Here is a 24,472-nt window from a genome sequence, read left to right on the forward strand (position 1 = left end):
CCCAACAGTTTTCAATTCACTCTGCCCATTTGAAAGTGCCTCTAATTAACAACTTGACTTCTGATTGGTTAACCAATAAGGGGTGCATCTGACATTGGTGCATGCTATGAGTGTGATTCTCTACCACTGTTGTGTATAGCTCACTGGCAGAGAAGTTTCTAATAAATAGGTTAATGGAGTATTACATTTTTTTATACAACTAGTCTTTGCAATGTACATATTGTGCTCATTATTATTACTCATATTGTAAAATGAATACACATAGTTTATGTTAATAAATACATGTTCTACATATTGTAATTAAGGCCAACGTGCCATTGCATTGGGACCATACATACGGGCATAATGCTTTCATTTGTGTCTTAAATATACAAAACTGTTACCACATACGCATACAAAATGCCATTTCGCTACTCTGCAGCCATCAACAACCACCTGCCAAAATACTAACGGTAAACAAGGCAAAGCGGCCTGGGCACATACTTCAATGAATCAATGAATCAATCCATCAATCTGCACCCATTCAAACTAGCCCAATGGCGCTTGCTATGGAGTGGACCAGTGAATGAGAGCAAAGACGGCATGAGACGCTGGAAAGTTGAGAGAAATAAAGCAGGCAGTAAATATTTATCAGGTTTCTAAGGGAGGAGATGGCCCTGTTAATAAGATCCCTGGAGATGCTGCCGGCCTGCCCTCCATCACCACCGTCGATAGCGCAAGTCAGGACGGGAGATTGATTACAACCTTTAACAGAGTGGCACCTGGGAAGTGTGCGCTACTGCTACCAGCTGATGACTCCATTTTGTTGACACAAACAGGCTGCATCATGCATGTGCATGAAAAAAGCAAGCTAGGCTTCTAACACCCCAAGACATGGAAACACAAATAAGCATACTAATGTGCTTATTCGTATGTCCATGTAAAACGCAGCTTCATCAACTTGACTTCATCTATTCACACTGCTCCACCAGATCTGGTTCAGGCTAGGTTCAGTATGTCTCTAACCTGCTTTTGACTTCTCTACTCGCTTGGACAGATGGTCCTGCCGATTCCACGGCTGGAGGGCTCTGGACCAGAGGGGAAGAGGGCTTGTCCTCTTCTGGTTCCTCACGGTTTCCCAACTCTACCATCTCCACTGGTTGGGTTGGTGTCTCTGATAGTCGGGGGGAAAAAACAAGATCAAGTCAATGAAAATAGTTAATCACAATAAATAATCACCCCCCCCCCCCCTTTTACCTCCATTGTTCAGAACAGGATTGTTAAGAATTGAGGAAATATTAATTGCTGATAAGAATTTACATGAATTATATTTCAAGTTTCTGTTGATACCATAAAGACACTGTAGTTGTACAGTATTTGCTTATCATAGCGCCTGATACTGTAATGACACTGTGATTGTGTATATTTCTTTCTGCATAGTGCAGGATACTGTATAGGGTCTATACTAGGGGTGTGCCGATATATCGTCCCGCGACTTGTTCCTTAAGCTTGTATAATTGTATTTATTTTTGTATCCACTTTTTATGTGTTTTATAAATAAAGACATTTTAAACTGAAGATGATGGCCAATGTTGATAATAATTGAAAAGATAAATAAATAATAATATCGTATCGATATTGTGAGCCCAATATCATGTACCGTATCGTATCGTGAAATCGGCACACCCCTACTTTATACTGTCGTACGTTGCTGATAGTGTGTTTGTTTCTTCTTTTTTTCACTCCTAGCTATTGCGTTGCTACTCTTGCAGTACTTCTTTTACTCCGTATCTGTATTCTAACTGCTGTGCTGCCTCTGATGAGTGAATTTCCCTGTCGCTGGCTCTACTGAAGGTGCTAGCGACTCGCGAGATGCAAATGTTGCTAGCGCTGGCTGATCTGTTGTGCTCTCTGAGACGGCAAGACATCAAACTGTACACTCTTTCATTCAGATCAACGCTGCACCCACTCATTCTAGTTCTCAAAGTGGGGTCCTTAGACAAGGACTCCTTGGGGGTTCCATTTGTACACTCTCAAAGTTATAGGGTTCTTGAAATAAAAGAATGTTGTCTAGGTCCGTCATATTGGACCCGTGAAGACCTCTAGTGTACACATGTGCAGTGTGTACGTGCTTTTCACTGTGTTGTATCAGAGGTGAATATCTTCCAAGTTTCTTTCAGGACAAAAAGTTTCAGCATTGCCTCTATCTCATCATGTACTATTAATATTTGCAATTAACATTTTTAGACGCCGAACATTGATGATGATCAATATAAGATAAGAAAAGAATCCTTTAATATATTTGTAATATGACTTTTAAGACATACTGCCCAGTGTTAGTTCCGGTTTGCTCCAGGTCAAAAACACAGCCTTTGTTAGCGAGATGGATGGTAAAAAATATGGGGACCATATGCGCAAGCACTGATTACAGTAAACCCACAGGGGACCCAGAGGCACATAACAGCAATAACAATGGAGGCAGAAAAAAACATCACGATGCACGTAATAAGGAGCCAGTCTTACATTGTGCAACGCATTGTGCAAAATACTCAACAGAATAAAATTGGGGGAAGTGGGGAATATGTTATCCATTTTATATATTTTTAAACCCTACCTGTGGTCTTTGGTTGAATAGATATTTGGTTATGATGTTATTTATTTATATATTCTTTAAGTTCCCATGAGAGGTTCCATTCACTCTTTATACACTGAGCTGAAATTGGGCCAACAACTAGGGGTGGGTATCGTCGTGTGAAATTTGCAGATTCTTTGGAATTGTTCCAAAGAATTATTAATTGTTTATCAAATAATAACAGCAGGAGAAAGAAAGATGTGTGCTCTTTAAAGTGATGTTGAATTTATTGTGATGTTGTGAACTGAACTTTATTATGCTTATATCACAATCACTACGGTCTATTGAAAGCTATGGACTGGTAGAATTAAAGTGTTACAAGAGCTGTGCTAAAACCGACCATGTAAGCCGTGCAAAATTAAATATGTTTGATTTTTACAACTGGAGTTTGGATAAATCTGTGATCCTGTAGTTTCAGTTGGTTAACGACGGAAAAGTGAATGGAGTCCAGCAATAATGACTGTAATCTAGGAAAGTCAGTCTTATGTGCACTTCCAAGTTATTTCACAGTCAGTTGGATTTTAAAAGTCTTCTAGTGTGTTCGATGCTGCCATCATCTTTTTCTTGAGTAAAATACACCCAAATTTAGAACTCGCTTTCAGCATTCTTGTCAGCTCGGCAGCTCAAGCTATCGCCACAGCATGGGGAATATGCGTGTGTGGGCACTGTCTGGCAGACAGGAATAACAGCTCATAGTAGGCTATAGTGAGCACGTGCAGTGATTGAAAATAAGGAATTGAAATGCTCAAAATAATTTGGTTATGGTATAACATTTGTCCTGATTCCTTTGTCCTGATTCCTATAAGTAATTAATGGACCCTATGCATCCTGGCCAACAACGCAAAGAGTCAATAAATGCTGTTACACGGTACTCAAACGCAGTGCTTTCAAGCTGATAGTTGGCCATCTGCAGCCTGGATTATGGCATATCTGTGGCTGAGTTAGATTAAAAAATGTTTTTTGGTGTTTATGAACATTTAATACTAACACCACCATACTGAGAATATTAGGGGTACATTTTACAATCATGTGACAAAGTCGTTCCAGTATTTGAGGAAATCCTTGCAGTGGCCTTCATAAGCAGGTCCTCTATTATTGTCCTGGGCTGCACATGCAGCAAAGTGGGAGCAAGACTGTATTCAGTTCTGTATTCATTATGGGTTCCATTCAAGACCCAACCACTGTGGAAAAAAAGGAAAAAAATCATATCTATTGTTGGATTCTTTTATCCCTCAAAAAGAAGCTGCCCGATGTTGCTCTAAGGTAAACTGGAGCTTAGAAAAACAAAAGCTGCCCACTGGTGAACCCCCCCCCCCCCCCCCCCCACACACACACACACACACACAAACAATATCCCCACCACTGCACCATGACAGCACTGAGATCTATGGGAATGGGAGGTGCAGTCACGTGACACGATGTACACATAAAAAAGCACATAAATGGGTCTGGGGAGAGTGACGGGATTTTAAAAAGCTTTTAGAGGGCATTAGCCTTGGGCTCTTTCCTGTTGCACCTCAATGCCAATCTCAGTGCCGGAGGAGGAGGAGAGAGGGAGGCAGAGAGAGAGAGAGAGCGAAAGAAGAAGGGGGAGAAAAATACACCCCTCTGCAGCTTCACAGCTCAAGCTAAACCCTTTCAATTACAGCCCAGAAGTAGAAGCATGGGGTGCCAAGAAAAAGCTCTCATCCATCCCTCTCCAGGAGAGGGGAGTCTCTCCTCTGCCTATTCCTGAAAATATCCTCTGAGGCGCTCCCTGTGTGAGGCTGCCTGAATGTGCAGCAGGTTCAACTTTTAGTTCACTCTCCCGCCAGCGTTCACCCCGTGGTGCATGGTGGATGGAAAGTAGCGCTGTGCGGCAGCAGTGGCTACTCACCTGTGTCCTGAGGGCCTACGGACTCTGTTATCTCAGTCCCGTCCATGCTGTCCTCCTCATCCACAACAAGCCTCCCTCTGGTGCGACCCCTGAGGGAGAGGAGAAACACAGAAAGAGAGGTAGATGGAGAGACAGTGAAAGAGGCAGCAAGAAACAAGAGAGAGAGAGCGCGAGAGAGATAGCAATAGAGGGGGAGAGGGAGGGGGTATTCATGAATAAGTTAAATATAGTCACAGCTGCCACTGATTTTTAATGGAGGCACTCAGGCCGCTGGGCAAGGCGACAGCGTGGAGGAGGGTGGTGGTGGTAGAGTCTAAAGATGGGGGTGTATAATGCTGGGACCAGTAGTGGCAGGCAGGCATGCGCTGGACTCCAGGGACGGAGCTTTCTCTACTTTGATGGGTGAGCTTTAAAGATTGGGAATTCGACCAGATGTTTCCCAAGAGGGATGGGGGCACTTGAATTTCACATTTTATATAGACCGATCTTGTAACCGGTGTGCTACATGTCTTCATTGGTAAGTTTTCTCTACCAATACATAACTAATTCTTGCTCACACATCAAATTTGAGTTACATGTGTTTATTTTTAGAGAAAAAACCAATGCCAAGCAAGTCTCATCATTTCCAGCCTCCAACCCCCGTGGGAGGACAACTCATTACTGTCTAATTGAAGTGCAAGTGCTAAACATGTGCTAGTTGATTTTCAAGCTAGAATACAGGCCAAGCCTATTAGGTGACACCAAAAACGTAATTTAAGTCATCATAAACAAACATCTAATCATGAATATGAATGAGTAATACTTTCTTGGTATCTGGCAATGACTAAACCTTGCATTGTTATGCTACACATCTCATCCAATTACAGGAATATCAACAATTATAACAATACAAATACGTACAAAATTATATAATTATAACAATATAAATAAATTATTGCGTTTCAATGTTGTAATAGTATTACTTTAATAATTTTACTTCACATTGGCTCAATTTGCATGTGCGTGCAGTTCATATTTTGAATACATTTGGGTATTGCAACTAGAGTTCAGTGATGTTGTTAGGTATGCGTCCTGCATCTCTGACACATTCAAATCTGAAATAACACATTAAACTCACTATCGATGCATCCAGGGGATGCACAGTTTTTTTAATGCTATATTGTTACAAGTTAAGACCATTCAACACCCCTTTCCATAGCCTGGAATCCAAATGTAGCAATCCTACGTTCATTTTCTGGGTTTCTTTTTTCTTCCAAAGGATGAACATAGCAAGATCAGTCTGGCTTCCAGGTTGTCTTTCCCTGTGCATCATATAAAAAGAAGACAGCTGGGTTCCAAATATAAATCTGCTATTTTGCATGAATTAATTTTTGGAAATGTTGGTTCTCTTAAAAAAAAAAAAAATTATTTCACTGGATTTTCTTTTATACTAGAGGCTCACATCTAGAGTTCGGGCCACTATGAGGCCCTCACACCTATGTCGCACTGCTGATCCTATTATATGCCCATATATGGAGATCTCTGTATCGGTCAGTCCTTGTCCCTTAAATCCCCATATATGGAGATCCCTGATGTCATCAGTATCTACCCATATATGGAAATGCCCCCTTTTGTGCCCATATATGGAGCCGACTGATTTGTTTGCGCCTGATGCCATGACCTCCTTTACATGGTTATGGCTGAGACATGAGCGTGATGACGTTTACTTTGACAGCGAATATTCATTCCTTTGCGTGGACATACCAAAGTAGGGAAATCGTCTGTGAAATAAATACCCTTATTTGGACTAGTAACGTGATGATGTTTCTAAGCGAACGTGATAACGTGATGACGTTCTGGCACCTCATTGGAAGGCTCTGGCCGTTCATTTAGAAAGGTCATCCCGTTACTGTCACGGAGGGGTTTCTTACTTTCTTATCTCCGTGCGAAGAAATGAATATTCTTAGTAGTTTATAATGGGACATGGTTATATATTCTGTTTCACAAGACATAGCACATGTACCCAAATGACCTGAATTGGCTGAAAAGGCTGAAACAACTCTTCATTTTATATTCAAGCCGCACTGTGTCAGTTGGAGACTAAATTCCCCATTCTAGACTGCGAGGCTGCCTAGAGGGTGGGCCAAAGAGTACATCCACCGTACATCACTGATCACATGACCCCCCCCAAAAAACACTCACACACAAATCAGCTCTAAGGTATAACACATTCACTGCCATTGACGGGACATCTCCGTCATTTAAAATCCACCCGTTCACCGCCATTGACGGATATGTCCGTCATAAAAAGAAAAAAAAAAGAACTCAAGATAACGTGATCAGAAGATTTACTGCTCCATTCACTTCCTGGTTAACTTATTACTTTAAAATTCTGTATCTCGGCTCCTGTGTTTTACTATGTATTTTTGGCCAAACATGCTATTTTTAACTGGGTAAAACAAGAGAACTGGAGGTCACGATGACATTTTATTTTTTCACTTAAGCACAGTGAAACCCTCCGTGATTAGCAACCATCAGGGGATCGATCATACTGGAGATAAATATTCTGTGGTTCTTGAAAGATTAGTCAGAATGCTTAAAAATGCTGGCAGAAGCTACCTGCCAATAGTAGAAAGCCCCTGGCCAGTACATGTGTTAATGACATCATTTCATGTTGAAAATTAGTGGAATTCCCCTTTAAATTGTCAGAAGTGTGAAAGCCTGTGACATTTAAGTCTTCCAAGAACATGCACAATAAAATCTTCACTGTTCATTTAACTCAGAGATAATGTTGTCACATCTTCTGCTAACAATGTCTCATCGGTCCATTGGCAGGTTTTTGGATTTCTAGTTGCCATGGCAATCTGTGGAGTCAAAGAATGCAATAGGTCACCAATTTCAGTGCAATGCTGTCTATGTATGTACCGATGCTTGCCAAGTGGACATGTTTATGGGTTTTTTAAGTGATTATAACTTCAGTAAACTGATTGATGAGAATTGCCTTCTCTCCAGTCATTTCGGTATGTAAATGTATTTATTTTAATGCTGCTTTGTTGTGGTCATCACTGGGACGTTGCAAAGTTGTGAGGACAAATGAATATCCCATTATCTCGTATTATCTTGCTAACAAAATCACTATGGAATGTGCAAGCTGGTTTACAGACAGTACAAGCAAGCTGGAGTTAGCGAGTAGTATCAATGTGCCAAATTGTTTATAGCCGGTCTTCGTGTGTCTGTGACCAGACAATACAACCAACAAATTGTGATGTCCATGTTTATATACACGCAATGTTTCAATTCAGACAATTAACATTCTACTGCAGTATCACCCACCAGTCCAAAATAGTTTATGGTATAATTTTCTTGACAACAGGTTAGCAATGTTTTATCATTCTTTCAACTCTAAAACATTGGGCTCCTACAGCCACTCATTTAAGACATACAGTGCAGCCCGTATGCCTTCTCTATTCCTAGCTGTTGGAGGCAGAAATAAAACAGCAGAGAGATACTGTATTTTCTGATCACCTTATCATGGATCCAAATCACCATTGTCTCCCTCCTGATGAGTAGTCCCCAAAAACACCTCATCAATGCTATTTTTTTTCCCCCCTAGCAGTGCCATCACAAAACCCCAAGCAACAATGGCCTTCTCTTCACTTCCCCCTTTCTGCATCCCTTTGAAGATAGGCACTATATATTGCACACTATAAATTGCACAAAAAAGTAAGTTATTACCACCAAGGCAGTGTAACCCTTGTCAAATCTCATGGAAACTGCCCAGTCAGCAGAGTAAACATGCATCAATATATGCACCCATACGCCTGTATGCACACAGGCAAATGGGTGTGTGCGCATGTGCAAAGACTAGCATGCGCTTGCACGCACACGCACACACACACACAAAGATCTGTCACTGTCGGCACCCTCCAATAGGAGCTCGGTTAACCCAATCTTGGAAGCGCCATGTGGAGGGGATAATTGTCATGGCTACAAATTAAACAGCAACATCCATCGCGAGTGTGCTAAGTGAGGAGAGAGACAGAGCCCAAATGAGAGCAGCGTGTCTCAGGGGTGCAGCGGAGGATGCAGGGGGTGGGAAGCACAGGGGGGTAATTTTCGGTGCCACTGGAGAGAGAAATCACTATCGGCTGGAAGCCAAATCAACCCCTCCCTCCAAATGACTTCCATGTCTAGATAAGGAACAACCCTAAAAACCTAAAATGATAGCAAAGAACTCTGCACGGGCACAATTTTTGTTTATTTTTTTCAAATAAACAAACTCAACACCATGAATGAAGTATGAGGACTTGGCAGTAGCCTCGAATCATTCTGACAGCCACAGAGATGAAAGACAAAGCCTAGATGTGCACTTCAAACATGAACAGAAAAAATATTTTTGCAATAATCTGTGGCTGAGTTAGACATGTAAATAAAAGGTTCTGGATAATAATAAAAATAAATACATCACTCCTTTGTAACAACTTGTTAACAGTTCAATCTTTGTTTTAAAAAAAACACCATATAGACAGAGAGTTCTGGCCTATGCTTAGGAACTGAGTCACGCATCCTCACAGCACTGGTATATATATGCCCTATGACAACTGTGGGAGATGTGTAGACATCTAGGTTAAAAATGCAACTTCGATGTCAAACTCTATAAATGTGTTGGGAGGAAAGGAGATGTCCAGTATTGTGAATATAGACCTAGATGACAGCGCCTATGCTACTATTTAAATTGCAGGCACTTTTCTTTTGTAACAAATCATATTCAAAGGCACACATAAATGCAGACATCACGCCTGTATGACATTTTCATCCAAGAGTGCAATATTGTGTGCATGGTGACGTATTCACATGGGCTGCTACACAGTACACCATCAAAAGCATCAAGTTTCAGCATTGAGACAGCCTTTTATTTCGGTGACAAACCTCAAGACTAGCGTCCAACCCCCATACCCTGCGCAACTTATCCCCCACAATCCCACTAACGGGAGAGAGAGAGAGAGAAAAAAAAGAAAGAGGGTGAAAATAATGCTGTGGTAAGTAGTCCCAGCTCTAAAAAAGCAGACTGGAAAAACAGACATGGATCGAGCAGGAGTGGAATGGACAAGAGACTGAGTATTGGCGAACCAATTGAACTGCAACAGGGTACACAAGAGCTTTGGCCTAAAGGTGCTGCTTAAACAGGAGAAATGTATTATGTGCATTACTACCAATTTACATTAATTCGAGTAGAAATGTCAGGGATGATCAGAGTTTATCAAAGGCTATGCAAGAGTTGAATGAACTTGTGCATGACAGTGTATGTCAGTTTGTTTCACTATTATAACAACTAAAAACATGTCACTAATCATTTAGAACAGCGGCCGCCCGGCCACAGCCTCTTTTCATTTTTTTATTTATTAGCTCCATTTCTTAAGGAAAAGGTCCAATTTCAACTTCACCATCTTGACATACTAATACATGACTTGTACATCATTCAATCTTTACAATATGAACAGCAAATGTAGCAAACCTCACTCAGCCTGAGGAAGCCATAATTATGCAAAAAGGCACAGCTCAAGTAACAGTATGCTTATATGAATAAAGCAAATATAATAATTTTGCATTTGTTTGTGGATTTGTTAGAGTGCACTGTACACAATATTGTGTGCATGCATGGTGACGTATTATCACATGGGCTGCTACACAGTACACCATCAAAAGCATCAAGTTTCAGCATTGAGACAGCCTATGATTTACTATGATCAGTGTCAATACCAACACTGGCACAACCAGTCATCACCAGCATCAACTATGGCTGCGCAATATATTTATATACGTATATGATTGGATATGGATTTTGGATATCTTAATATCATGATATGACATAAGCGTCGTCTTTTCCTGGTTTTAATAACATAAACCTTTTTTTATTACTAGTTTTTTCTTTTAATTAAAGAAAAAATTATATTAATCGGCACAATATGATATTATCTGCACATTATCGATAGTATTTGGTTAAACAAAATATTGTGATATTTGTCCATATTGCCCAGCCCTAGTAATAACATATACCAAGTTTGTCCCAGGTCATCCTAAGACTGTGGCATTAACACATCATCTGGATGCTTAGAGATTAAATGATCCATTGGGAGTTGGGTATTAAGACTGATTGAGGAGACAGAGTAGGGAGAGAGTTAAGAACCATGCAGGCATTATATTACACAGCAGCTCTAAGCTGCATTATGTGTTGCTATGGAAATAACAAAGAAGCCATGCACTTTGTACAATAAAAGATTGGGAAGGTTTTGTGCTGGTGTTACCTGAATTCATGGGGCTGTTTAGCCAAATCATGATTATTAGCACACACCCCTGGGTAAAATAAGTCTTCTAAATAAGATTATAACTGGAATAACCCCCAACCACAGCAAAAAGGTAGCTATTTGGGTTCTCGAGCTCGGCTGACCAGGGACTCACTCTGACCGAGCCACCAACTTTTGATCAGATTGAAAAATGTAATCAATGGATATCATGACTGCTAAGTTTCTATGAACACAAGGTTGTCTCAGAACTGCAGTTAACCTCATTCACCATGCAGGTCTACCTTGTTTGCCACACCCGCCGTGGAGTTGTGCATTATGTCTACTGGTGAAACAGCTGGATATTATATAAGAGAAAGAAAGGAAAAAAGAAAAAATATATATACACCGGTACACATATATATATATATATATAGCTAATGGGAGGATGGGATGGTGGGAGGGGGGGACCACCTCATCATGCTCATGTCACTATAACTCAGACATAACCATATAAGGAGTTCCCAATGCAGCTACGCCCAAATATGGGGTGTGTTGTCTAACCTCAATGTGGCATCATGGCATCAGGCGCAAACAAACCAGTCAGCTCCATATATGGGTACAAAAGGGAGCATGCCCATATATGAGCATATACTGATAACATCAGGGATCTCCAAATATAGGCATAAAAGGGACTGACAGGTAAAAGGATACATCCATATATGGGCATAGCGGTCGGCTCGGTTGGTGGTGCGTTGTGAGGGCCGCGTAGCCTCTAGTATAGACAAATTAGGCTTTCTGGACAGTGTAATATTAGTTGCATCAAGCTAATATGAAAGAATGTAATTATATAATTGGAGTATTTTGTAGCATATTATACATGCTACAAAGTTCTAAACGTAATAGTGATGAATATGCAACAAACCCGCCACTGCATCATACGGTAATTGCTAACCTATGGATTCTTTCTGTGCCAATTCATCCTCTGTTCAGCTGCATTTCACAATTCTAGTCGTCACTCCCCACTCTAGCACGTAAATGAACACAAAGCTGATTCTGCCTAGATAACGTCACAAAACCCGGTTCTGCATTTTATTTTTAATAAATATGTCAACTTCCCGTTCATTTGGTTATTTTAATTAGGGAAAAGAAATTGGATCAACGGATCCAGATCTTCAATTTTGTAAAATCAACAGGAAGATGAAATTTGCATTTAAAAACAAAAAAATAGCCCATCTGGGAAGCAGGAGGTCCCAGGTTCGATTCCCAGCCCCCGGCAATGTGTCGAAGTGTCTCTGAGCTTGGCACTTAACCCCTAAATGTTCTGCTTCTACAGGCTATAGACATATCACATGATTAATCATGGACATCCCAATTGTATTTCTAAAACAAGCATTTCCTCAGGGACTATTTTCAACTTTTCAATCAATCCAGGTTCACCACTTCAACTGTGTTAAAACACAATAACCTAACTTTGACCAAAAATAAAGGAGACAAAGTGCACCTATCATACTGAAATGAATGGAAACCAATGGCTGGAAGGCCAGGAAAATAGAAAATTGTCAGCAGTAATGTAAAGTATACAGTATATGACTTCTAGCGAGTGATCTAAACATGCAAAAACATAGTCCTTGTAGTATACATTTAAGCATGAAATTAAAATTGTACTTGTATGGACCATATATTACCAAATGTACTAAGAATACGTTGTTTAAAAGTCCATCTTGGAGCCCCTTCTCTTTAAGGTAAAACTTAATTTGGAAATTGTAGTAGTTAAGTTGAAACTGCAAAATGTATTATTGTTCAATTAATTGTTCAGCCATATAAAGTTAGAACATTTTATTTCTTCTTAATTTTATTAACATATGTATCTTTATTAACTTTGGTTATATCAAGCTGCAAAAGACTCAAAAGACCCACCTGGGATTAATGAAGTATCTATCAACCTATTGGTTTTGTGTTTGTCTTAATGGCCAAGAGCTCATTGGAGACATGTAATTAGTGTAAATCACATGTGTCATTGAAAGGGGGGTTAACAATATAGGCACCGCCTAATATATCTACAGATACAGATGACAAAGATGGGAGGGAGGGGATGACATAAGACTTAGAGCATGAGTGAGATGCTAACAACCACAATAATGTCTATTGTTTACACAGCCAAATATCCATGCAAAAACATGGCAGAAGATATAGCTGATGCCTAGGGCTCCACTGCAATGTACCTGGACTTTCTATTTAAACTTTCATATCAGTCAATTGGGAAAATTAAGATTTAAATATGTCCAGGAGATTATTCACAGTGTCCCTGCTCAGCAACATTATTTCATTTTGACTGGCTATTCCTATAAAAAAATTGAGAACTATATAAAAAATGGAGAACAATGAGTCAGAAACTGTAACTTTTTTTGGTCATCACAATATGTGATCACAAAGATCCAAGCACCAGACTTTAAATCAAATGATTTCCTGTGTGTTCACATGACAAACTGACATGATAATTTATGCATTATTGCACGAATGGACGACATGTAAACATACTTCTTCCTGGTTTTGGATGTGGATGAGGATGACGCCTGGGGTGGGAGAGTGGCAGCATCCTTGCGTGGCCTTCCACGAGGTCGCTTGTCTGCGTGGGCAGGGCTTCCTGTGGACGTGCCCCCTGCACTGCTGGAGGGCGGTGAGGGTCCATGGTCAGAGGGCTCCACAGTCTTATCCTCTGATGACATTCTGAACAAGACGAGAGGAGATACACACACACACAATCATGCCCTGTTCAAATGGCAGCCAAAAGAAACCAGTTCTGGAAGTTGGAACAATCAAATATTGCCTCATCTCTGATCAACTTTTTTCTAATTGAGTGCAGAATTTGAACAGCATATTTTCGCACTTTTACGTGCCTTATATGTCAGGGATAAACACATTGTTTGTAGTGAGGCGGGTGTGTGCGTGCATGTGTGCGACACTTAACACATCGGGTGCCAAACACGGTCTGAACCGTGTTTTCACAGAGTAGCGCTTCGGTGCCGAACGCGGTCTGAACAGTGTTTTCAGTCTTTTTGTTTTTTTCCACCCGGGAGGGGCTGGAGCAGCTCTGGAATCACCCACAGTGAATCTGAGAAGGAAGGGCCTTATAGATCACCGTGCCAAAAACATGGCTCCCCATCCGCTTCCGTTCTATCTCCTTCTGTAAAACCCTTATAACTCCGAAACTTTTTACGTTGGGGAAAATGACTCATTTTGTATGCGCCATCGCTCCGCCATTGTGACTTGCGGTAAAGATGTTATCGTTCCAGGCGTTAGCCAGGACCATCGTGCAAAATGCACGCATGCTTTGTTTCACATGGATTGCTCGTCGTGGAGTCTACAGCTTAAACAACACCGTGCAGCTCAACGGTGAGATTTCGGGCACCGAACGTAATCTGTTATTATATAATTCTGGCACCGAATGTGTTAATTCCAGTGCCGGCATATTCACAAAACATTAGAAAGACCTAAAAGGTTCCCAGTTCAATCCCACGGAACAGCAGAAAAAAACTGGGTGGGGAAGTGAATGGCCACAATTTACCCCTCCCCCTTTGAGCAAGGCACTGAACCCTACAACTGGGGGCTGTCAGTACTGTGGTTGTATTGGGCAGCTCCCAGGTTTAGAGCATTTATGCTCAGCAACCTTCCCTGGGTTTAAAAAAAGAAAACGCAGCTGTTATTTAATCATAATACTAACTCGATGTCTCTCGCTTATGGGAGAGCGCCCTTCTGGCGTGATCACAGGAGCATTTATACACTGACGTTGTACTGATAACATGAGCAGGTGGGCTCCGCCCCTTTTCACGAAAAGCTCCCATCTCTCTCTGATCTGAACAGGTTATTCATAATTCCCTTCTCGGGTTGATTATATCAGAGCATTACGCTCAGTCCGTCAGCTATCGTGTGGCTTAATTGTCCAACTAGGACGAGAACACATCTTGGACCACTGGACGCTACCGAAGGCTTTTAAAACTTACTTTGTAGTTCGACACTATAAAGTACATCTTTGATTTCGGTTCTTAGTCTCAACTCAAGCCGGTTTTTAACGACGTTCCGTGTTTTCAAGTAATTTTGAATACGTTGTGGCGGTTTCTTTAACTCTTTGAACTGCGTGAGCTTGATTTCAGCGACATTTCGGGCTCTCGAAAAGACGTTTTGAAGGTTTGATGATATTTTATAGGGGTGAGACATCGTAGGTCTCCCTGCCTTATGCTGCGTAAGATTTATCCTGGCACCATTACGCGCCTTCCTGAAAGCCGTTTTGAAGCCATTATATCCAAGTAGACTGCATAAGTTCTCTCCCCGCGGCTACATATGCTGAAACCACAACAGCGGGACATTATTACTCTCTGGGCCCACAGCTGTGATGGCAGAGTGGCGTTGGACGTTGGACTTGAAATCCAATGTGGACTCCCTGCACAGGTCTGAGCCCTGCTCACGGCGACTCATGCATTGTGTGTTGTATTTCGGCATGCTCAGTGGTCTGCTGAATCATCCTCATGTGCAAAATGTCCTGGCATAAAGGCCGAGAGTAGAACGGGGACGGACGGCGAGCTGAACAAGCTACTGCCTCCCCGAACGTGCATGGGACATTTGACTGCGCTGAGATGGTTGAGAATGGGTTGTACCGCCTACCCTCCATAGAGGGAGGAGTAGCCTACCAATTGCTCCCCGCAGCTGCCTCCTCTCTGACGTCGGAGCCAGCCTTCGGGGCGACAACATTTTCTTCTCCTCCTTGACCAAAATGGACTACAGGGCTGCGGCCGCAAAACGCCAGAGCACTGAGCGCGGCACGGAGCTCTACAGGACGGCAAGGGACACTCCGACACAGGAGACAATGGCGGAGCTCCGCCAAATCTCAGATGAAATCCTGGTGCGCGTTAACACCACAATCCAAGCCGCGGGGCGCGCCATGGCTATACATGTTGCCTAGGAGAGAGCTGGGTGGCTCGACCTCTCCAAAATCCAACGAGCCTATGTAATTCACTTTCAATGAGAGGCGGGCGATTATTTGGGACGCGCGGAGAAGTTGAGGGGCGGTGAGGCAGGCGGGCGCAGTCCCGTGAAATTCGCGCTCGCGACCGCATCTCCAGATCAATACAGCAGACCTGTTCAACCTGTTTAGGCTGGGGCTATTCCTATAAAATCGCATGGCCCCAAGTGGGCCAGACGCCCAGACCTGCATGTGTATGACGGGCGAGAGGGTCTCGCTCTGACCAGACGGTCAAGAAGCTGCTGCTGCCCCCCCCCCCCCCCCCCAAATGTTACGCAGAACTGTGCACCAGCAGAAATAAACCCCTCACAACTCCCATTCCCAGTTTACACGAGTTTTGACTGCGCTGAGATGGATGACAATGGGTTGTACCGCCTACCCTCCATAGAAGGAGGAGTAGACTGAGCAGAGGCTCTCTCACTGGATTGTGGACGCCATACAATTGTCCTACTCTAGTAAGGGTCTTCAAGCACATTCTACTAGAGGGATGTCTGCATCCTGGGCCCTTTTTCAAAAGGGATCTCTATCCATGATGTCTGTGCTGCGGCGAGTTGGTCTTCACCTTTGACCTTCGCTACAGGTTCTACAGACTGGATGTGATTGCACCGCCTCTGGTGCATGCCTCAGTGTAAGTTCCAGCAGGGGTTAACCCCATAGGCTGACTGATTAGGACTTCAAGATAAGTCTGCAATATGGGAGTTTATAACTCCCTTAACCGAGACATTGAGTGACATTGAGTGAGTATCATGATTAAATAACTATAGGTTACAAACGTAACCCTGGTTATTTGAATAATATGAGCGAGATGTCTCGTCAAAACACCCTTCTTGCATGCTTACCGAGAAGGGAACTGACCTATGTTGAATAACCTGTACAGATCAGAGCCAGGAGCTTTTTGTGAAAAGGGGTGGAGCCCACCTGCTCATGTGATCAGTACGACGTCAGGTCCAGCCAATAAATTGCCTGGAAGTGTATAAAATTATGCTTCTGCGATCAGGGGGGCGCTCTCCCATAAGCGAGACATATAGCTCGTATTATTCAAATAACCAGGATTACGTTCGTAACCTATAGTTTGTTGTTCATAATTTGGGCTGGTGTTCAACGTTTTTATGTCCAAATATAAAACTTGATGTTACCAGCTTACAAAATGGCATTACATAGAGGAATCATTATCAGTTAACCTTATTTATTTTAAGAGGTATCCAGTCTTTAATAGTATAGCTCTATCGGGCCAAATGTTCTTTCAGTTATCCCTCTCTGTACATAGTGCGGTTTTGTTAAAAATGTAGTGTAGGAGAATTTTTTTTTTGAAAAGAGTGTAGGGATGACATACAACAAAGGCTGTAAGCCTAATTGTAACCCAAACCAACACAAGTCCATGGTGTGCACCTTTGTTCACTTTAGCCACAGGACACCGTTTGCCTTCCTCTCATGAAACCTGCTACCCCTCACCCTCCATTTAAGGTCACTTACTCACTTTTGGTGGAAATTAAGTAGAATAAAACTTTTTAGCAGACAGCATTTTGAAAGTGGCTCACATGCCTGCATCACACAATTTTACTTAGGTCTCACATTCACATTAATGGTTTTGGTTTGACAATCACCAGTGGAGCAAAATGTCATTTGTTCAACATGAATGACAGCACTTCAATTGCTCTTTAACCCTTTCAGACCAGGAATGCATCTGTGTCCCTTTAGATTTCTTTGGCTATTCAAAAATAGCAGATATACAAGCTCATAGCACGGCACCGAGTGCCGCGCTATGAGCTTGTTGATCTGCTATTTTTGAAAAATCTTGAAAAAAAAGTTTTGTTTTTTTTTTCAAAAAATTGTTAGGATTTAGAAAACATTTTTAAGAATCGCCTCAGGTCTTAATGGGTTAAGTTGCTTAATATGTCAGCACAATGTTGAATTGTAGTACATGGACCGAATGCATCATTTGGGGTATCCTACTACATATTTAAAACATGCTTGCCTATGGTTAAAAAACTATTAGAGGTTGACGTGGCTTATATTTAGACCTAAACCATAAATGTTTACACTGATCAATGCATTCTGAATCAATCTCAGGAGTGTGATCTCTGCCCAGTTCATCAGATGGCATTGTGTGTGGTGTGTGTGGTTGTTTTGTGATGCTCACTTTATGCTTTCAGGAAGGATGGGTTAACCTAACCACTTACCCCAGCATCCGTATTGTGGGGGAAACTTTGCAGAAAATAGCAGATCTACAAGCTCACAATACGCAACGCATTGTGAGCTTGTAGATTGGCTATTTTCAGGAAAGATATTTAGTGTAGAGCGAAAACAGGAAAGTCAACAGTGAGTGACTAGTATAGAGCCCTGAGGGACTCTGGTCAACCAATAGGGTTTGAGTGGTTAAACAAGAGCTGACCATTTCACAGGTTAAACACAAACAGTGGTGTGGTGTAACTTCAAAGAACTCAATTGTGCACCTCTGGTACAACTGCGTTTGAATGGGCCAGCAACAGGCCTAAACGTTAAAAACAATATCAGTTTATGAATTGGTTACCATCCCAACAAGCACAATACAATATCTCACATTGGTCTTTGGATAACTAAACGTAGTAGTGAGGCCTTTAAATTTAAATGCAATAGGACAACCGATTGAACCTCAATTGCAACCTACAAGGACTGTCCCTTTAATAACATAGCACTTAAACCATCATTTGGAAACTGTTGGCCAAACACAATCAGACGTGGTACATTGGAGAGATGCTAACGTTAGCTTTTGTTAACTCAAGCTTGAGCACAAAGCAATTGCGTGCTCTTAAATCAGCTAACGTTAGCTGTCTTTGCTAACCCGTTGTTTAGAAACTGAGGCATTCCTTGCTCAGCGACCAGAGAGACGCGACTGTTGCACACAATGATCAGTAAATATGATGTGTATTATATCATGATTAGTGCAGCCAGATCGCAACAATGGAGTGTCTACATTCATGTTAGCCAGCCAGCCATACAACTTTGAAACTGGCACAGATAGCAAACAGGTTAGCAAACGTTGACCAACTCCGCCTGATTAGTATAACGTTACTGTTGTTTGTGTAATGTTGGTGTTTGTAATGTTCCACCGCGATAAGGATGCTCCACAGGTACAGTCAATGGAGATGTTACTGTGCTATCTGTTAGCCTACTGGGAAACAACTGGCTGCTAGGCAATGAAACGAAACATTTGGCCCACATACACACGTAGAGGGAGAGGGCTCGGGCTATTTGCTGAAACCCAGCAGCTCATTTATAAGTTATACTTAGCCGTGCTAGACGAAAATGACATCTTTTCAACTGGAAACAAGGGCTGAAAACACGTCATATAATGTCGGGCGACGAACTGTAAATGAAGCATGAACTGTTCCGTGGAAGGGACTCTACACAAGTAGTGTGGTGGTGGTGGTGGAGGACTTTCAAGTGAGCTCCAATTAACATTATTTTTGTATTCTCCCCCAAACCATTGTGGAGTGGATCCCTTTGTTTTGGTGTGTTAATGTGATGTAACGTGCATTCGTGTCATTACGGTGTTTGTATTGAACACATGAGCCGTTCCATTCCGTGCAATAGTCTGAGTCATGAAAAGCAGTAAGGCGGCGACACAAAAAAAACAAAACAACAACACCAACATTTAAGACTGTAGCACAATAATGTTGGCTCATGTGTCAACTCCATACCATATCTTAATAACATAATCTTCCAGGTTTATATCTTACCTTCCAACCCTATGAATAGCGAATTATTCTCTTCATGTCCAGAATACTGGGGAGGAGGGGTGGGGGGGGGGGAGTAAAACGTCACACTTTTTTTTATCACTCAGCCAGCTAGCTTAGCAGGCTAACCGAGCTAGCTCGCTTCTCTCCAATGAAGGAACACCGCAGTTCTCACAAACGCATCCCGCAGAAAACAACCGTGATCCGGCGCTGGAAGAAGAACGTTATTCCTGACTGCGCCCATTTGATGGCGAATCCAACGGAAAGCAGCTTCATTGGCACCAGCAGCATTCGATGATGGATCACTTTCCTTTCTCCAATGACAGCTGTCGTCGCACCAAATGTTTAGTTTCGACCAGTTCGGCTTCTAGAACCGAACCAGTCGGCGTTCCAGATATCCACCCAAAAGACACGGTTCAACCACGGGGACACATCGGAGAACAGTTTAGTAAACACTGGGAATCCAAGCAGACGCGACCATCACAACTCCATTGAACGTATAAATGTTGTATTTGATGAGATGCTCTCTCTTTTCTTCAGCTGCGACAAGCTGCCTCCTAGTTCCCCCAGACTGGAGACTCTCTCAGCCAGCCTGCCCTGCGTGCCACGCACCGTACGACGACCCCAAAAAAAACACCCGCAACCGCGCACTGAAAACCCGCCCGGTGTAAGCACACGCGCGCACACGTTAATATGTCTGTGAATTTTGTACAAAAATCTAAGTTTTCGGCGACGCTTCGGTGTACTCCGCGACGGTGGCCATGTCTAGCGTTAAGTGGCACCGAAGCACCGCCCTCTACAGCTTCCCCCCGAAAATCTAGATCCGACTACACGACCGAGCGCCTCGCGAACGACGCGTCCAAGAGTTACGGTTTGAAGAAATGCGAACGTGTCCGAATGACGGTGGTTGTTTGGAAAACACCCGGGGAAATATAACAACGGAAATCATGCATAACCCTATTAGACAATTTCTTCAAAATACTCCCTGACCCTGCGGAGGGATATGGGCATTTAGTAAATAAAATAATGAATAGGGAGAGTTGGAAAACATGGCTGCTCTGGACTGGTGACGCTGGATTGGAGCGGATTGTCAGCCAGTGTGAGGCTCTTAGTGGTGGTAGCATGCAGACCTCCAGCATGTTTTTGTGCTTAAAAACTGCATCAACTTTAACAACTGCCGTGACGGTATCATCTGACGAGCTTTGTATGTCGTTTCAAATGATGTATTTAGGCAAATCACGACCAAATAGCTCCCAGTTGCTGCTCAAAGCCAACCCCCCATGCACACACGCGCGCGCGCGCGCGCATATACATATACATAAACGCGCGCACGCACTTTCTGCACACAATCATGCAGGCCTGTGCTTTTATATTGGTGGGGCTGTTACGTAGCCAACACAACAGCGGACATACTGTGCAGGCAGGGGTTAAACTTGAGAGAGCCCCCAGGGGTCGGGTTCTAGCAGCTACCCCATTAGGTCTGACTGAGTGGCGGAAGGTGCTAGATAATCTATGCATCTCTTTCTAACTTCAGTTTGGCCCTCTATTCCCCAATCACTAGATTTAGTTTTGCGCCGGGAAGCCAGACAATTCCTTGCGATTTATGTGCACTGTGTGTGCACTGCCTTTCCAGCTATGGTAAGCTTTGCTAGACTCAAGCTAGAGCACAGCTCTCCGTTCTCCATGGACTATGAGCGCCCTCTGCTGGGTAAGACACAGCACCCAGACATTTTCCCCTTTATTCACTGGGAAATATAATTTCCCCCACATGTACAGGAGTTATTTTTTATTTGAAACCGGTTACATTTAGCTCTGGAAAGGACATCTCCAAATTATATTATTGTTATTATAGCAATAGTAGTATATTATCATTATTATTATTATTATTATTATTATTATTATTATTATTATTATTATTATTATTATTAGTTTCTTTTTTTGTGGTGGTGGTAGACAGCAGTAGTAGTAGTAGTAGTAGTAGTAGTAGTAGACCTAGTAGTAGCCTTGTAGTAGTCAAAGAGAGTAGTAGTGGTAGTAGTAGTAGTAGTATAGTAGCCTAGTAGTAGGCCTAGTAGGCTAGTAGTGTAGTAGTAGCCTAGTAGTAGCCCAGTCAAAGAGAGAAACCTTTCATTAGAGAATCATGCTGTTTTTATGGTGTTGGACAAACCAACTAATACTTGTTAGAAATTATTATCAGTAATACAATTTATTTGATTTACTCAAACAGGCTGATTAGCTACCTCTATTTCTTTGCATTCAAACACACTGTGCTGTTTATTCCACTTTATAGTAGGCTAGTGTAAATGGATAAACTTTTGTTTCTGAAATCTCCACAATGAAAATGTTAAAGTAATAACCTTTTTTTCTGTCATCTTTTCTGTATCTGTAATTTAATTTGTGTATACTGACTTTTGTCAATTAGTGTAGTGAAATGTAATATATATTCTATTTTATGTAACCAGATCCCATTGTAAACCCACCACATCTTGCTTCTTACCTTGCAACCCTGGTAATGTGTTTTATGATTGTGTAAAGACAAGTGTCTTGTTCAGTAGTGTTGCCTGACATCACTGAAGTGTTAGACACCTGTTGTCCAGGTGTCACTTTCTAAAATATGACCTTTGGGCTGGTGTACATTTACACCACAAGCACCATTGCCCTAATTACCTTTAAACACTAGATACTACTGTGCAGTCATGTATGAAGAATATGTTTGAGAACCCTTATCCTTAGAACTTAATATTGAAACCTTGTTGCCTCACCAAATGATTTTGTTTCCTATAATGATTTATGCGCTTGAATACATTTTCACTCAGAAATGTGTTACCTGAGCTTTGATGACAGTCAGTGCCATGTTATCATGTATTTTGAGGAATTCAATATTTATTTAGTATAATATCAGTAATATTTGTAAGAACACTGTTTAATGAGACAAACAATTCTATTTTGGTACTTAATACCAATTCTGAGTAGGCATACAGAGTAGTCCAACACACGCACACAAGGGTTATAAGGAACTTGCTTGTGGAATCTAAAAATGGCATCTACAGCTTGTAATGTTTGACACCTTCTTTTGGGCTGTAATCCATGGACAAACAGTGAGTCAGAGTTATTTGTGAAATTCAACAACTATTATTGCAAGGGGGGAAAAGAAAAATCGGGTTTGTAATGTTACAGACAGAGGGCAGTATAACACCAAGAAGAGTCAGCTGGAAGAGTAGTATAGCCTATTTACAGTAGCCTACATTGATTATTTCCAATTCACAGTAGTTTTTTCCTTCTTTTTTCCTTCATTGTCTGTCCATCTGACTATATTATATTATCCTATCTGGATAATCATCAATGATATAACAATAGCTCTTTTACAGGATTGCGGGACCAACGTTATTGAGAACTTATTTGAGCAAAAACTACAATAATCTATAGCAAGTTCACTGGACTATAATTATGGACGACAATGGAAACAAGCTTCTGCCTTTTTTTTTAGATAGATCTATCTATCTATCTACTGTGGTTAAATCTTTTTTTTTTTACCTTTCATTTTAAAAAGTTGTAACCACTTTTTAGACTCATTTTAATATACTGTACCACTGCATCACATGAACATCGACACCCTCTTTTGGGAAATTAAAAAAGGTTAGAAATATTCAACAATTGTCAAAAATAGCAAAATTATCAGATCTAAAAGCTCACAAAGCATAGCTATTTTTGTTATTTGTCATACAAGGAAGTAGGTTTTAAGTGATCACATGAACATCGACACCCTCTTTTGGGAAATTAAAAAAGGTTAGAAATATTCAACAATTGTCAAAAATAGCAAAATTATCAGATCTAAAAGCTCACAAAGCATAGCTATTTTTGTTATTTGTCATACAAGGAAGTAGGTTTTAAGTGATACATTTATTTCTGTGAAGCTTTTGACAAGCCAAAAATTTAACATCTTGAACAATTCTTTGCCATGGGAGTTCAAAAAGTGTATGTTTTAATTCCAACCCAACATGACACCATGTGATTGGGATAATTAATTAGTTCCACCCTCTCTGGTTAAAGGTGTGTTAGAAATTGTGAAAATGTAGTAATACCACTGTAATGGAACAATGCGTTCTGAAGGATCCAACATAAGTTAGAATAGTGGTAATTAGGCTCCACTCCATGGGAGCCAGAGTATAGGGTTTCATCTTAGCCATCTAAAGTTTAAACAATTCTCAAATTTAGACCTACTTGTAGGAGGACAAAAGCAGTGTACATTTTAGAAAAACTAGTATAAAACTAGTATAAGATATATGTTGATTGTGATAGCATTTAAGGGTGATTAAAACATTATTTTACTGTTACAATTACAAAATATGCATTATTATTTGTGTATTTATGGAAATGATAATGTTTCTAGCACTCTTTTCAACTCAATTTGATATATTTCCTATGCTTAGAAGCAAGAATAGCAATGCCTAAGCATACTGTTCATCCCCAAACAAGTGCAAGTTGCATTTGATGTCATAATAACTGGGACTGACTACTGCCAGGTGGCCAGATGGATCATAGTAGACATAATAGAAGAGAGAATAAACACGAAACCTGATGCTGGCTAAACAGAACATGATATCAAGATACAGCTTGTGAGTTAATGGAGTTCCTGTTCTCTCACACAACTGTACCTGAAAAAACTAAGACAAACTAGAAAAAGTGCTCCTCGGAGCACAGGTCTCCGCCAGGTCAGGTAGGATAGTGTGGGGCAGCAATGTTCGGAATTCGCCAATCAGGCTGGAATGTGAAAAATCTGGCGGATCGGACGGATCCGTCTGGATCAGTTGACTATAGAGATCATGTGTACCGATTTACGTGATGTTTGGATACAATCTGAAGAAGTAATATTTAAAAAATAGTTTTATATAAGTCGGCCTCCTGGTGGCACTACAATAGGGCAATGTTGAAAGGGTGGCATTTGTTCGTCAACGTAGTGCAAAGGTGCGTGCGAAGTTTCACCGCAAT

The 24,472-nt window shown here is 41.5% G+C and overlaps 1 protein-coding gene across 5 annotated transcripts in view; it reads right to left on the reverse strand.

Moving 5' to 3' along the window:
• LOC308092880 (histone-lysine N-methyltransferase 2C-like) overlaps window positions 1–20,239 on the reverse strand; it is a 93,281-nt gene extending 73,042 nt beyond the window's left edge. For all 5 annotated transcript variants that reach the window (XM_080438988.1, XM_080438991.1, XM_080438989.1 and 2 more), the window contains exons 1-4: window positions 19,487–20,239; window positions 13,289–13,477; window positions 4,488–4,576; window positions 1,006–1,153 (exon numbers count right to left, since the gene is read on the reverse strand). In XM_080438988.1, coding sequence (XP_080295114.1) covers window positions 1,006–1,153; window positions 4,488–4,576; window positions 13,289–13,476 — 425 coding nt within the window. In that variant the 5' untranslated portion in view covers window position 13,477; window positions 19,487–20,239. The remainder of the gene's footprint in view (window positions 1–1,005; window positions 1,154–4,487; window positions 4,577–13,288; window positions 13,478–19,486) is intronic.
• Window positions 20,240–24,472: the final 4,233 nt, after the last annotated feature.

Source organism: Gymnoscopelus braueri (assembly GCF_963280865.1).
Source record: "Gymnoscopelus braueri genome assembly, chromosome: 10".
Lineage (NCBI taxonomy): Eukaryota > Metazoa > Chordata > Actinopteri > Myctophiformes > Myctophidae > Gymnoscopelus > Gymnoscopelus braueri.